This window comes from Musa acuminata, chromosome BXJ2-8, assembly GCF_036884655.1.
Source record: "Musa acuminata AAA Group cultivar baxijiao chromosome BXJ2-8, Cavendish_Baxijiao_AAA, whole genome shotgun sequence".
Taxonomy (NCBI): domain Eukaryota; kingdom Viridiplantae; phylum Streptophyta; class Magnoliopsida; order Zingiberales; family Musaceae; genus Musa; species Musa acuminata.
Genome location: NC_088345.1, coordinates 21,507,448 through 21,518,977, shown reverse-complemented (window position 1 = coordinate 21,518,977; position 11,530 = coordinate 21,507,448). Strand labels below are relative to the sequence as shown.

Below are 11,530 nucleotides of genomic sequence, written 5' to 3'. Positions count from 1 at the left end.
GAGAAGAAGGGGAGGAAGGAGAAGAAGAGAAGGGAAAGGAGCTGCGGCAGCGGCGGTGGCAGCTGTGGCTGGAAGAGAAGGAGAGGAAGAGAAGGTAAGGCAGAAGAGAAGAAGAAGAAAGATAGGAGAAGGAAGAAGGAGAAGAAGAGGGAAAAGAGAGGGAAGAGGGAGAGGAGCGAGAGGTGGCAGCAGCTAGGGCTGCAGCACCTCTGTTTCCTGCAGGGGGAAACAGAGGAGAGGTTGGGGCGTTCGAAGAGGAGAAGAAGAAGAAGAGGAAGAGACGAAGAAGAGGAAGCAGGAGAAGAGGTTGTGATACCTCTGTTTCCTGCAGAGGAAACAGAGGAGAGGGTGTGTGTGATGCCGGGGAGGAGGAGGGAAGAAGAAGAGGAGAAGAAGAAGAGAAGGGAAAGGAGGAGCTGCGGTTGCAGCGGTGGCAACTGCAGCTGGAAGAGAAGGTGAGGAAGAAGAGAAGAAGAAAGGAAGGAGAGGAAGAAGAGAAGGGAAAGAAGGGGCTGCGGCTGCGGCGATGGCAGCTGCAGCTGGAAGAGAAGAAGGAGAGGAAGATGAGCAGGGGAGGAAGAAGAGGCTGCGGCCGTGGCTGAGGCTGCGACTGCAGTAGTGCAGCTGGGAAGAAGAGAAGGAAAGGAAGAAGAAGAGAAAGGAAAAGGGAAGAAGAGAGGAAGAGGAGAAGGGGAGGCAGTTGCGGCAGTGGCATCTGCAGCTAGAACAGAAGGAGAGGAAACAAAGCAGGGGAGGAAGAAGAGGCTGCGGATGTGGTGGCTGCGATCGTGGCTGTGACTGTGGCTGCGGCTGCGACGTTGGCTGCGGTAGCTGTGGCGGTGGTGGTGGCTGCAGCAACTGCTTTCGGGAAATAGAAAGAAAGGAAAGGGAAAAAAAAAAGGGGCTATGGCCGTGATTGTGGCTGCGGTAGTGGCGACTGCGTCTGCGGCAGTTGTGTTTGGGAAAGAAGAAGTAGGAACGAGAGAAGGGAGGAAGGAAGTAGTGTAGTAGAAGGGGCTGCGGTTGTGACAACAATTGCGGTCGTGGCTACGACTGTGGTAGTGGTAGTGGCAATGGCTTCGACAGCTGCGTTTGAAAAAGAAAACGAAGGAATGAGAGTAAAAGAGAGCAGGTGACTATGTCTCTATGTTTTGCATGAGCTGTAGTTGTGGAGGAAAAAGAGAAGACATGTAGAAAACGAAACAAGGAGAGGACACGGAGGAAAAGTAGAAGGATTTGGGCTGATACCTTCTTTGGATCTTCAGATCAAAATCTTTGAAAGGCAAGTTTCCCGATCGTTTCTCTTGTAATTATTCTAATTCTTCCTATTGCAAGTGTCCTGATCTTTCCTTACTGTAATTTTATCTCTACATTTGCTTTGAATATGAGGAACTTTAAATTGTTCTAGCCTTGCATTTGATATATCTCCTGTTTAGACAAAAAGATTCGAATCTGTGTAACTTCTGAGATTCTGACCTTTCTACCTTGTTATGGTTATAAATTCATGTATTGATCTCTGATTTAGACAAAACTTATTTGATCAGAATATAGACTCATAAACCTTTCTTTTGATAGGTTATTTTAAGAATTCAGAATAAGTTTGCCTGCCCAGTTTTCTATTGAAACCGACCTTGTGAATTCTGTAAAATTGACATTTGTTCTTTGATCTTGGGTTACTAAATCTATTGTAACTCCTTGTTGGAAACCTTGATTCGTACGAAATTTATTTCATCAGAAACTAGATTAAAATATCTTTCTAATGATATATTTTCTGAGTAAAATTGGAGCACGATTGATAGTTTGATTTCATTGTTGAATGTGCCTCTTATATTCTGCCAGAAATCGAGCTTTGGTCGATTTCTCATATTCTGGTTTCATTCCTTTGGAAATTGATATCCTTTAGCTTTCTTATTCAATTGAGCTTTATATTACTGGTTTGAATTCATGTATGCTCTTATCCTACATGTATTTGGATACCTAAATCTGTTACGTAAACTTCATGTTTGTATTGTAATGTTTCATAAAGGCACATATACATTTCGTTGTTCCGCATGTGCTTCCGATATGTCCCAATTTATTGTTCACAATACCCTTTTGTACTCTGGTGTTTGTGGGATTATTTGGACCTTTGCTAGAAATGGTAAAGGGTATGTGCTTAGAGCCCGCGATGCTCTAGATTATGTTTGGTGGTCATTCAGAAATGGATAGACCATATTATGTTTGGAATCCCACTTCACCCTCTATCTGTTTGATGTGAAATTCAGAGCCGACCTAGCACAAGGGTAGGGTGAGAGGGCTCGAGTAGGAAAGAGCAACCCGTGGATGGAGTCGAGAACTCATCACGGCGTGGAGCCACCACTGAGTTAAACCTCATATGTGTTAGGATCGGAGCAGCACTAAGAGGGGGGGGGGGTGAATTAGTGCAGCGGATTAAAACTTCGATTTTAGAAAATCTTTCGTACGATAAGAACGGAACTTGAAAAGCCTAATCTTGAAAGCGTATTCTTAAATATGTGCAGCAAAAGTAATAAGGAACTAAAGCATATAAGAAGGTTTGCAATAATGTAAATAGCAATAATGAAATGCAAACCATGGATCACGCCGATTTTAGAGTGGTTCGGTCAAATGACCTACTCCACTTGCGAGGCCCCTCTTCGATGAGGCTCCCACCTTCCACTAGCAAGTCTCTTGAAATGGAAGGGTAAATACCCCTCTTACAACTCTTTACAAGCGGTTCACTCTCTTACAAATTTTTAGCAAGAAAGAAGGAGGTGAACACTAGCAAATTGAAAACAAGACTATCTAAGACTTTTCTAGGGCCTTTCTCTCAAACACTTGCTGCTCAAAAAGTTGTTCTCTCAGTTGAGATTTGAGGGGTATTTATAGGCCTCAAGAGGATTCAAATTTGGGCTCCAAATTTGAATTCTCTTTGGTTTCCCGATGCTGGCGGTGCCACCGCCCAGCGCTCGGGTGCTGGGCGGTGCAACCGCCCAGCCTAGGAGGTGTCACCGCCTGTCAGTGGCGGTGCCACCGCCTGGCTCTCGGACACTGGGCGGTGCCACCGCCTATAGTGTTTTCAGCCCGTCTACAGTGTTTTCAGCCTACTTAGTTTGGCTTCAATCTTGGCCCAAACTAATCCGAACTCGGGCCCAATTGGCCCCTACTTAGGTTATAGGATTAATACCTAATCCTAACCCTAATTAACATGCTAACTACGAATTTAAAGACATTTTCTAAGCTATTACAAAGTCCGTAAGTCAAGACTTCTTCCGGCGAGCTTCCGGCGAACTTTCGACGGTCTTCCGATAAACTCTCGGAAACCATTCTGCGGACTCCCGGCACGCTCCTAGACTTCACGATTTGATCTTGGCGAGTTCCAACGAGCTTCTTCGGCAAGCTCCGATCTTTCTCGGCGAGCTCCGCGAACTTCCAACGAACCTTCCGGCGAGCTTCCGAAAAACCCTTCGGCAAGCTCCTTACTCATTCTCGGCTAGTTCCGGCAGCATTCCCGATGAACCTTCGGACTTCCGTCGAACTCTTGAACTCCCAACGAATCCTTCGTGCTTGACTCTGCACTTTGTTTCGCTTTATGTCTTCATCGTTATCGTAGTTAATCCTGCACACACAAACTAAAACTCTACTCCGATCTAGACAATTAATACAACATGAATTTCTGTTGCCCGGCACGTCATTGGTTGGCGCTTCGTCCGATTCTTCGGTGTATCTTCCTCTCTTAGGGCTTGTTGCCCAATCGGCGGTTGACCTCCGCAACCCTGATATCCTTGGCGCAATTTCGCTCTCCTTGGCCCGATGCCCGACGTCCGAAGCATTCAGCCATCCAATATCCTGACGTGATCTCCTCCGGCGCAACGTCAATTCCTCTTGCGTTAACTGTCTAATCCTGATCGAGTAGACCTGCATCACTCAAAATACAGTTAAACATCTAAACACAATCAATTAGTTTCATCATCAAAATCCGAGATTCAACAATATGCACTATGCTAGGGTACGACGTCTGAGCTTCTGTTTCGTATTTTGTATTGATATGCTCCAAAATGTTTCCTATGCTATTGATATACATCAAAATGCTTCGCATACCATTGATATGTTCTGAAATATTCCATTTGTCATTGATATGCTCCGGAACATCTTGTACGCTATTGATATGCTCCAATTACTATGTGCTCCATTTGTTATGAACTGATCTATTTTGAAATATCCTATTTGCCATAGATATGCTCCGGAACATCTCATACGCTATTGATATGCTCCAATTACTCTATGCTCCATCTATTATGAACCAAATATGTTTCGAATGACATGACACTTATGATTTAGTATCTAATGATATGGTATCTTGAGAATTCGTGTATTCTATCTTACATTATGATACCCTACTTGTTTGAAATCGTTCTTTCTGTTCTGAATATGCTTTATCACTTGCTGAGTTGTTTTTAGCTTACTCCGTTGTTATATAAAATCTTTCAGGTCAGCTTGTCACTCTTTGAGATGTTTGAATTGGGTTGAGGCAGTGGAGAGCTATTCAGAATTATGGGCAAATCTTGTTGGTTATTATGTTATTGTTGTATAAGCATATTTTGTATAAAATGAAATGTTGTCGATGAATCGAAATGGATATACTATGTCAAAGTGTTAGAAGATCTCTCTTATTTGGAATTTCGGAATGTTAAGTCTAGTTTATGATGATATGAACTTGTGGTGAATAATTGGAGTTCTGATTGTATAATTTATTCAGCTTGTGAATTTATAAATGTTGTTCATGTTTGTCGAGTTTGGCTTGGGTTGCCATAAATGTGAATTATCGAGTGATGTGATATATGATTATAAACTGCTCAGATTTTATAGATATGAATTTGATAGAATGTGTTTCAGTGTCCTCAAATGTGTGTTTGGATCTTGGATGGATTTGTGATGAAAATTTTAATATCATGGATATTTTGAGGGGCGTGACATCCATGAGTGTGTTCAAACTAGTCAAACCATTGTATGTCATCCCCTTCAAGATGTATAGACATAATTTCCACCATAGATGCATCCGTGATTTTATGGTACCAAAAATATCGCTCCGAGCGTGAGATCCAACCAATCGGGTCTCCTTCTTCTCATCTAGGAAAGTCCGCCCTCATGCGTGGATAGTTGAGATCGATCATAGAACCTCCCCTCTCTTGGAAGTTATCTCTTCAAGCTTGGTGCGATTAGTTAGAACTCTCTCCTTGATGTGATTTCTTCGGGTTTGGTGGTCAACCAAAACTGAGTTCAATAAAGAGAGTACGAATCTTATTTTCCATTCACGCTTCGAAAGCTTTGAATTTAGCATTGATTGCCTCTTTAGATGCTATAGTAGATGCCTCCAAATCTGTGATGTTAAGATCTCTCTTTTGTTGTCGGGTTAAAGGCATGTATAGGTTGTGAGAAGTGATGGTCGAAAGGGTTAGTGGATTGGTGGATGTAGGCTACGGTTTAGGCTTATTTTATGGTTGTTTTGGGTGTAGTTTGAGAGTGTGGTTTGGTGGAGTTTTAAGGCTATGGATGAAAGTTTTAGATCTATGGTAGACGGTAGCAAAAGTTTGATAGAAATCAATGGAAGTTGCTGTAGGTATGTGTTGTCTTGTAAGAGTAGAATTATCGTCGAAAAATAGCGGTTTCTCGATGAAATTTTGACCAAAAACTTGAGAAATTTGAGGATAGAATTGATAGCAAAATCTCAGTGTATATGACAGCAAGGATGTTCAATTTAATCAAGAAAATTTGGGCCTCCCAAGAGGTGGTACCGCCCAATGTCAGTGTTGTAGGTGGTCATACTGCTAATACCCCAAATACGAGGGATGAGATTCTTTTTGGCTCCAAGTTTGAATTCACTTGGGGCCTATAAATATCCCTCTCATCCCTGGTTAAGATACACAAGAATTGAGAGTAAAAAAAGAAATACTATTGTAATCTTGTGATAACTTCTCTCAAACTCTAAGTGTTAGTAAAGTTTAAGAGAAGAGGTAGTGGGGGTGTGAATGTTATCTCCTAACCCTATCAAAAGGAGAATAGAGTTGTAAGAAGGTGGTTGGTCTTCACCTATTGAAAGAAGACCACTAGTGAATGCCGATAACCTCGACGGAAGAGGAATCGAGAGTGGATGTAAGTTAGGACGATCGAACCACTATAAAACTTAGTTTTTATTTTTATTTGTGTAATTTACCTTTACTGCAAACTATCTTACTTACTTTACTTTCTAATTACACTCTTTCAAATGCTTTCAAAGTTAAACTCATTTTGTCGATATGTTTTCATCAAACGAGATTTTCGAATCGATGTGATTTATCTGCATTAATTTACAAATCTCATGACTAATCAACTGTATAATATGTGATAGTAGAAATTTAGGTTGAAGGAATAAGGTTCAAGGCCTAGTTCACTCCATTTCCTTCTGATGAAAACTATTTACACTAAGTTCAAACTTTATAAAGTAATTAACTAACCATATTGTATCGGTATTGAGCAGCCAATTTCTTTTTCTTTCCTTTTGTTCATTAATTATTTCAATTTTAATCTTTAAAAATGTTAAATTTTGTGGACGATTATTAGATTTAATTTTTAAAACTTAAAATTAATTAAAATTAATTTTAATAATTATATATGAAAGGACATGTCTATTAGATAAGTTCATTTTAAATTTCACTAACCATATTGGAGCAATATAGGTTTTATAAAGAGTATTAAACCTTTGTACGTGTTTATTGTTCGAGTCACTAAAATAGGATAGTCAATTTACTCCATAATATATATATATATATATATATATATATATATATATATATATGTATATATGAATATATACATAATATATGTATATATATATATATGTATATATGTATGTATATATATAAATACATATATATACATATGTATATAAATATATATATACATATACAAATACATATATATATATATATATATACATATACAAATACATATATATATATATATATATACATACATATATATATATATATACATATATATATATATATGTATATATATATACATATACATATACATATACATATATATATATACATATATATATATATATACATATATATATATATATATACATATATATATATATATATATATATATATAATGGCGGCAGCATTAGATGCTTTATTTGAACAATATCAGGATGTCTAATCAAACGAAACAACTTGATCTCACTAACTCCAAGGATGTGAGTGGCATCAGAAGCGTGCTCAAAAACATCATTTGATTGTTTTGATCAGCACCGGTCTCCCGTGTGGGCATCAAGCAAGCGGTAGCTTCCTTTGCTGATGATGATGACCTCTTTGTATATGATAATCGCTGGCTTCGCCGTACTCTGAAGAACTCGGTGTCAAGCGTGCTCTGTATGGCTCAAATTCCAGAAAAGGAATATTTATTTAGGCAAATGCATGACTCACCAGCGGAAAAGATAAAGCCCTTCTCTTTTCTTTCTTTTCCCTAACAGTGCCCCCTTTGCCTCTGTTCTTATCATACAGCTGATGTGATTAGTGTAACAACTCCCACCCCTTTCATTGAGTTATAGTATTTTGTTTTATATTGACGAAATTATTATAACTTCCTGATGACGAACTGGCAGCCGGCGATATATACATACATACATATACGATACACGTAGATAAGCTAAACGATGAAAGGAAGACATTTAGGTTTATGAGTTTTCAAATTGATGAGATTGTCGATGTGATTAATTAGGGCCGCAACATTTATCTGTCTTCGATCCTAACTCAAAAATCTGCTGCACCATCAGGGAAGTCAATTGGGCCGGCCCGACTTGAGTGAAGGAGGCCCGAATGTGCCAAAACCGTCCACTTCCCTGATGCTGGAAGGTCATGTGCCTTCTCTCACCGCGTCGGTTCCATGGCGGGCAAGGCGGCGACGGCTGCAGCTGCGGCGGCCGTGAAGGCGGTGGCTGTGGTGAAGGGGGCGGCGGTAGAGAGCTACCAGTATTCGTGGAGGGAGAAGCTTGTCAAATACAAGGACGAGCTCGCCAAGGGCGTGTGGGGCTACTGGGAGCTCGGCGCCTGGAAGCCCTTATCGCTCAGTGCTCGCAAGCGAGCCCGCCTCCGCAAGGAGGTTCTTCTTGCTGGAGAGTTCGTCCTTCTTACCACCCGATCTCTTCGCTTCCTCTTTCTTTTTGACTTGTAAAAGTGATATTTTTGTGTGGAAGTTTGGTTGATTTTTTTCGCTTTGGATCAGGGATTGGCCTTATGATCCCCCGAGGAAGGAGATGAGGAACAAGAGGAAAGGTCACAAATGCGATCGCGTGTCTGCGGAGAAGTGCGATTCCCTTCTCGAAACCCTCTTCCTTTTATGTTAGGGTTTTGATGTCAAAATTGATATTTTGTTTTCTTAATTGGCTTTGGATAGGCGGGCAAAAACTGCTGAATTGATGAAGAAGATGCCCGATATGCTACTGGATTATAAGGTTAGCACTCATCTAGAAAACTGGCTTTAGGAATTCTTTTGCTTGTTACAACTTATTGTGTTCTTTTTTACAATCATCTAGAAAATTGGATTTAGAAAATTGGCTTTGGTCGAATTATGGAAAAAAGAATAAATTTTACCTGTCCAGGTGATAAAGAATGAGTTCTAATTGCATACAGATGGTAATATATGTAATATTCTTAAACTTGTTTGCAGAATTTACCGATAGAGCAAAGACCAAAGTATATATAGCTGCATGTGCAAGTATTCTGGACAATTGACCTATAACGTGCATTTCATTTTCAACCATCTTGATTGACTGAAGTTCATCAAGGAATAATGGACAAGACATTGGCTCTTTTTGCAATAAGGAAATAGGAAATAAATGGAAGAAAAATTGGCAGTTCTGCTATCGAGTTTGAATGTGCTTGTAGCCTTGTAAAGGGGAAAAGTACATGCTTGGGGTCTATAGAGGCATTTGCTAATTTTAATGCATGAAGTTGGTATGATTTATCATGACTTTTAAGTTATCATGTGGCTGTCCACCAGATGGGCTGATGAATTATGTTCATCATGTGTTACCATGGATTAATGCCAATAAAATGCTTGAATAGATTATGTGGTCACATGGTTGTAGTTGAAGCATTAGAGCTGTCTTGGTCTGATCATTTTCTTTGCTCAAACTGATGTTCGAACTTCTTAACCTTGTGTCACATCAAAATCCCTCAATGCACCATGTTGTGTGTATGTGCACTTTCCTGCACATGTGACTCTGATTATTCCATGCGCCTCATAAGTTATTGTTATGAGTTACGAGCTTGTAAAAGGATTAATTGACTTCACTTTTCATGTGACATGACCCCCGGTGAGGTTCATTCTTTTAACTTTTAAATTTCACATTATGGTTGTAGACTCCATATCATTTCTTCTCTTTTTTGCTTGAACTATTTTGGTTACCTCTCACTTGGGTTATACACAATTTTTTACTTATTGATCCTGTAAAGAATCCAATATTCACTAGGCATTTACCAACCTTGCACCTTACTAGGAGAGAAATTGTCTCTCAAGTTTGTTGCCGGTAACCCCATTATGTCGGCTTTTCATAATAACTGGAGGCCTTTCTGAAATGAATTTGGATCTGTTAGGAATTGCAACAGAGAAATTTATCTAGCAGAACATTTTTTTTGGCATGTTTACCCTTAAAGAGAAGGTTATGAAAGAAACAAACTCTTGGTCTGACTATTGTTCTAGTCCTTGATAGTGAGGTTCACTTAATTTGACAATATTTATTGGGAGTAACAACTATTCACAGGATTTTTGTGTTTCTCTTGTTCACACAAATTTTTACACATTTTGTGTTTCTCTTGTCTTCTATGTTAATTTGACAATATTTATTGGGAGTAAGAACAATATTTTTTTGTGTTTCTCGTCTTCTATGTTAATTTGACTCATTTTCTTCTTTGAATGCTTAAAGTAGGATTATCCTTTCGCAATCAAATTAAATCCAATGTCGTTCATTTTTCTTTTACATCCTGCAGAAGCGCAGGTGGGAAAAGAAAATGAAAGAGGAAGGAGGAGGAAAGAACTGAAAACATGTGGCGGAAGTCATCTCCGTTCGAGGAATAAGCATTTTGAGATCTGCAATTACGAGACAATCTGTTTGAATTATTTGTTACGAAGATGTTGTTAATGAAAATTTTACGTCATGGAACACTTGCTATTTCTTCAGCACATTAGCTTTTTCACCAGTTCCGGTTGACTAAACTTTATAAATGATCTTGCTGATTGCCATGCATTTGTTGTATTCAATCTCAGTAAAACGCCAAAATGGAATCAAGTTATTCATATATATTTTCACATACTGAAGTGTTTTTTTGTTGCCTTCTGAAATCATCTCCATCTTCGATTTGAAGCTTTGTGTTTACTAAACATCTCTGATGCTACTATTTTGCGCTTGAAACTTTTCACTGGGGATTATTCAAGTGGTGGGCGTGCAGATGACTGCATGCATGTAGCTACTTCATGGTAAAACGAGCAGTTTTGTAGATTGAGACTATCTATACATCTTTGTAAGCAGTACTGCAGGTTGAACCTTATAGGTTCATCGTACCAGTTGCATTGAGCGCACAGCTATTTTAGGGTCAAGTGAACAGTACTCACCTGCCCTGCCCATGGATAATCTAAACTATGAGAAGAACTGCTTTTGTTAACAATACCGTGTACTTTTTTTGTCTTCCCGTATTAGTGGGCCTGTATTCATGGTTAATGATCGGCATTTCGTGGCTTTATATTCTTGGCCTGAAATTGTTTGCCTTTTATCTCGGTTTCGTTTCTTAGTTTAAGTTTTTAGGATAATGTGTTATTCATTTGGACTTACCTCATATATTTAGGTTTCGTTTGTAAAAATGATAAATTTTATTAATCTGTTGTGCCATTTTTCTGACAGCTTAGACATTTAGGATTATTTATAACCCAATGATGTATTTTTTTTAATGCTCTGGTCATATGCATGTCATAGTCATATTGGGATCAATTCGTCAATGAGCGTGCTCGGGCAACCTTATTCCCTGATTTCAAGCTTTATGATCCCACATGTTGTATTGATCATTACTGCTATTGGGTAATGTTAGCTATGTATGCACCACCGAGCTGTGGTTCTCAACCCAGACATTTATTGATGTTTCTGGTTAGCTATTCTGTTTGTTGCATCGATATGTTATTTAATCTCTGATTCCGATTCCATGAACCCATGGATGACGAGCAAGCACTCGTCAGTGCTCATTATATCTTTCTTTGCTTATTCTTGTATCGGTATGGTTAGCTGTCATGTGTACGCCTTTTCAGTCCCATATCTGCAAGTGGGTTTTTATAGCTGTTAATTAGTTCAATCGGAATCATTAACAACTCCTAGTCGTGCATCCATGATTACTATTTGTAAAGAAGTGAGTGTATGGTGAATCGGTACGTCTGCAAAGGTCAACGTTGAGGCACCATTATCTCTACATTTGTGTATGTACAAATGTAACCATCATC

General features: G+C 39.2%; 1 protein-coding gene across 1 annotated transcript; it reads left to right on the top strand.

The window, feature by feature from the left end:
* Window positions 1–7,894: 7,894 nt before the first annotated feature.
* LOC135619324 (uncharacterized) lies at window positions 7,895–10,356 on the top strand. Its single transcript, XM_065121225.1, has 4 exons — window positions 7,895–8,163; window positions 8,270–8,350; window positions 8,441–8,498; window positions 10,036–10,356. The coding sequence occupies exons 1-4, from the start codon at window positions 7,931–7,933 to the stop codon at window positions 10,084–10,086; spliced, it is 423 nt and encodes a 140-aa protein (XP_064977297.1). The 5' UTR covers window positions 7,895–7,930; the 3' UTR covers window positions 10,087–10,356.
* Window positions 10,357–11,530: the final 1,174 nt, after the last annotated feature.

Bases quoted from the DNA above. Each gene is read 5' to 3' on its own strand.
- LOC135619324 (XM_065121225.1), top strand. From the start codon at position 7,931: ATGGCGGGCAAGGCGGCGACGGCTGCAGCTGCGGCGGCCGTGAAGGCG. The intron at 8,164-8,269 runs GTTCGTCCTTCT...GCTTTGGATCAG, and splicing joins GAGGTTCTTCTTGCTGGAGA to GGATTGGCCTTATGATCCCC. The intron at 8,351-8,440 runs GTGCGATTCCCT...GGCTTTGGATAG, and splicing joins GATCGCGTGTCTGCGGAGAA to GCGGGCAAAAACTGCTGAAT.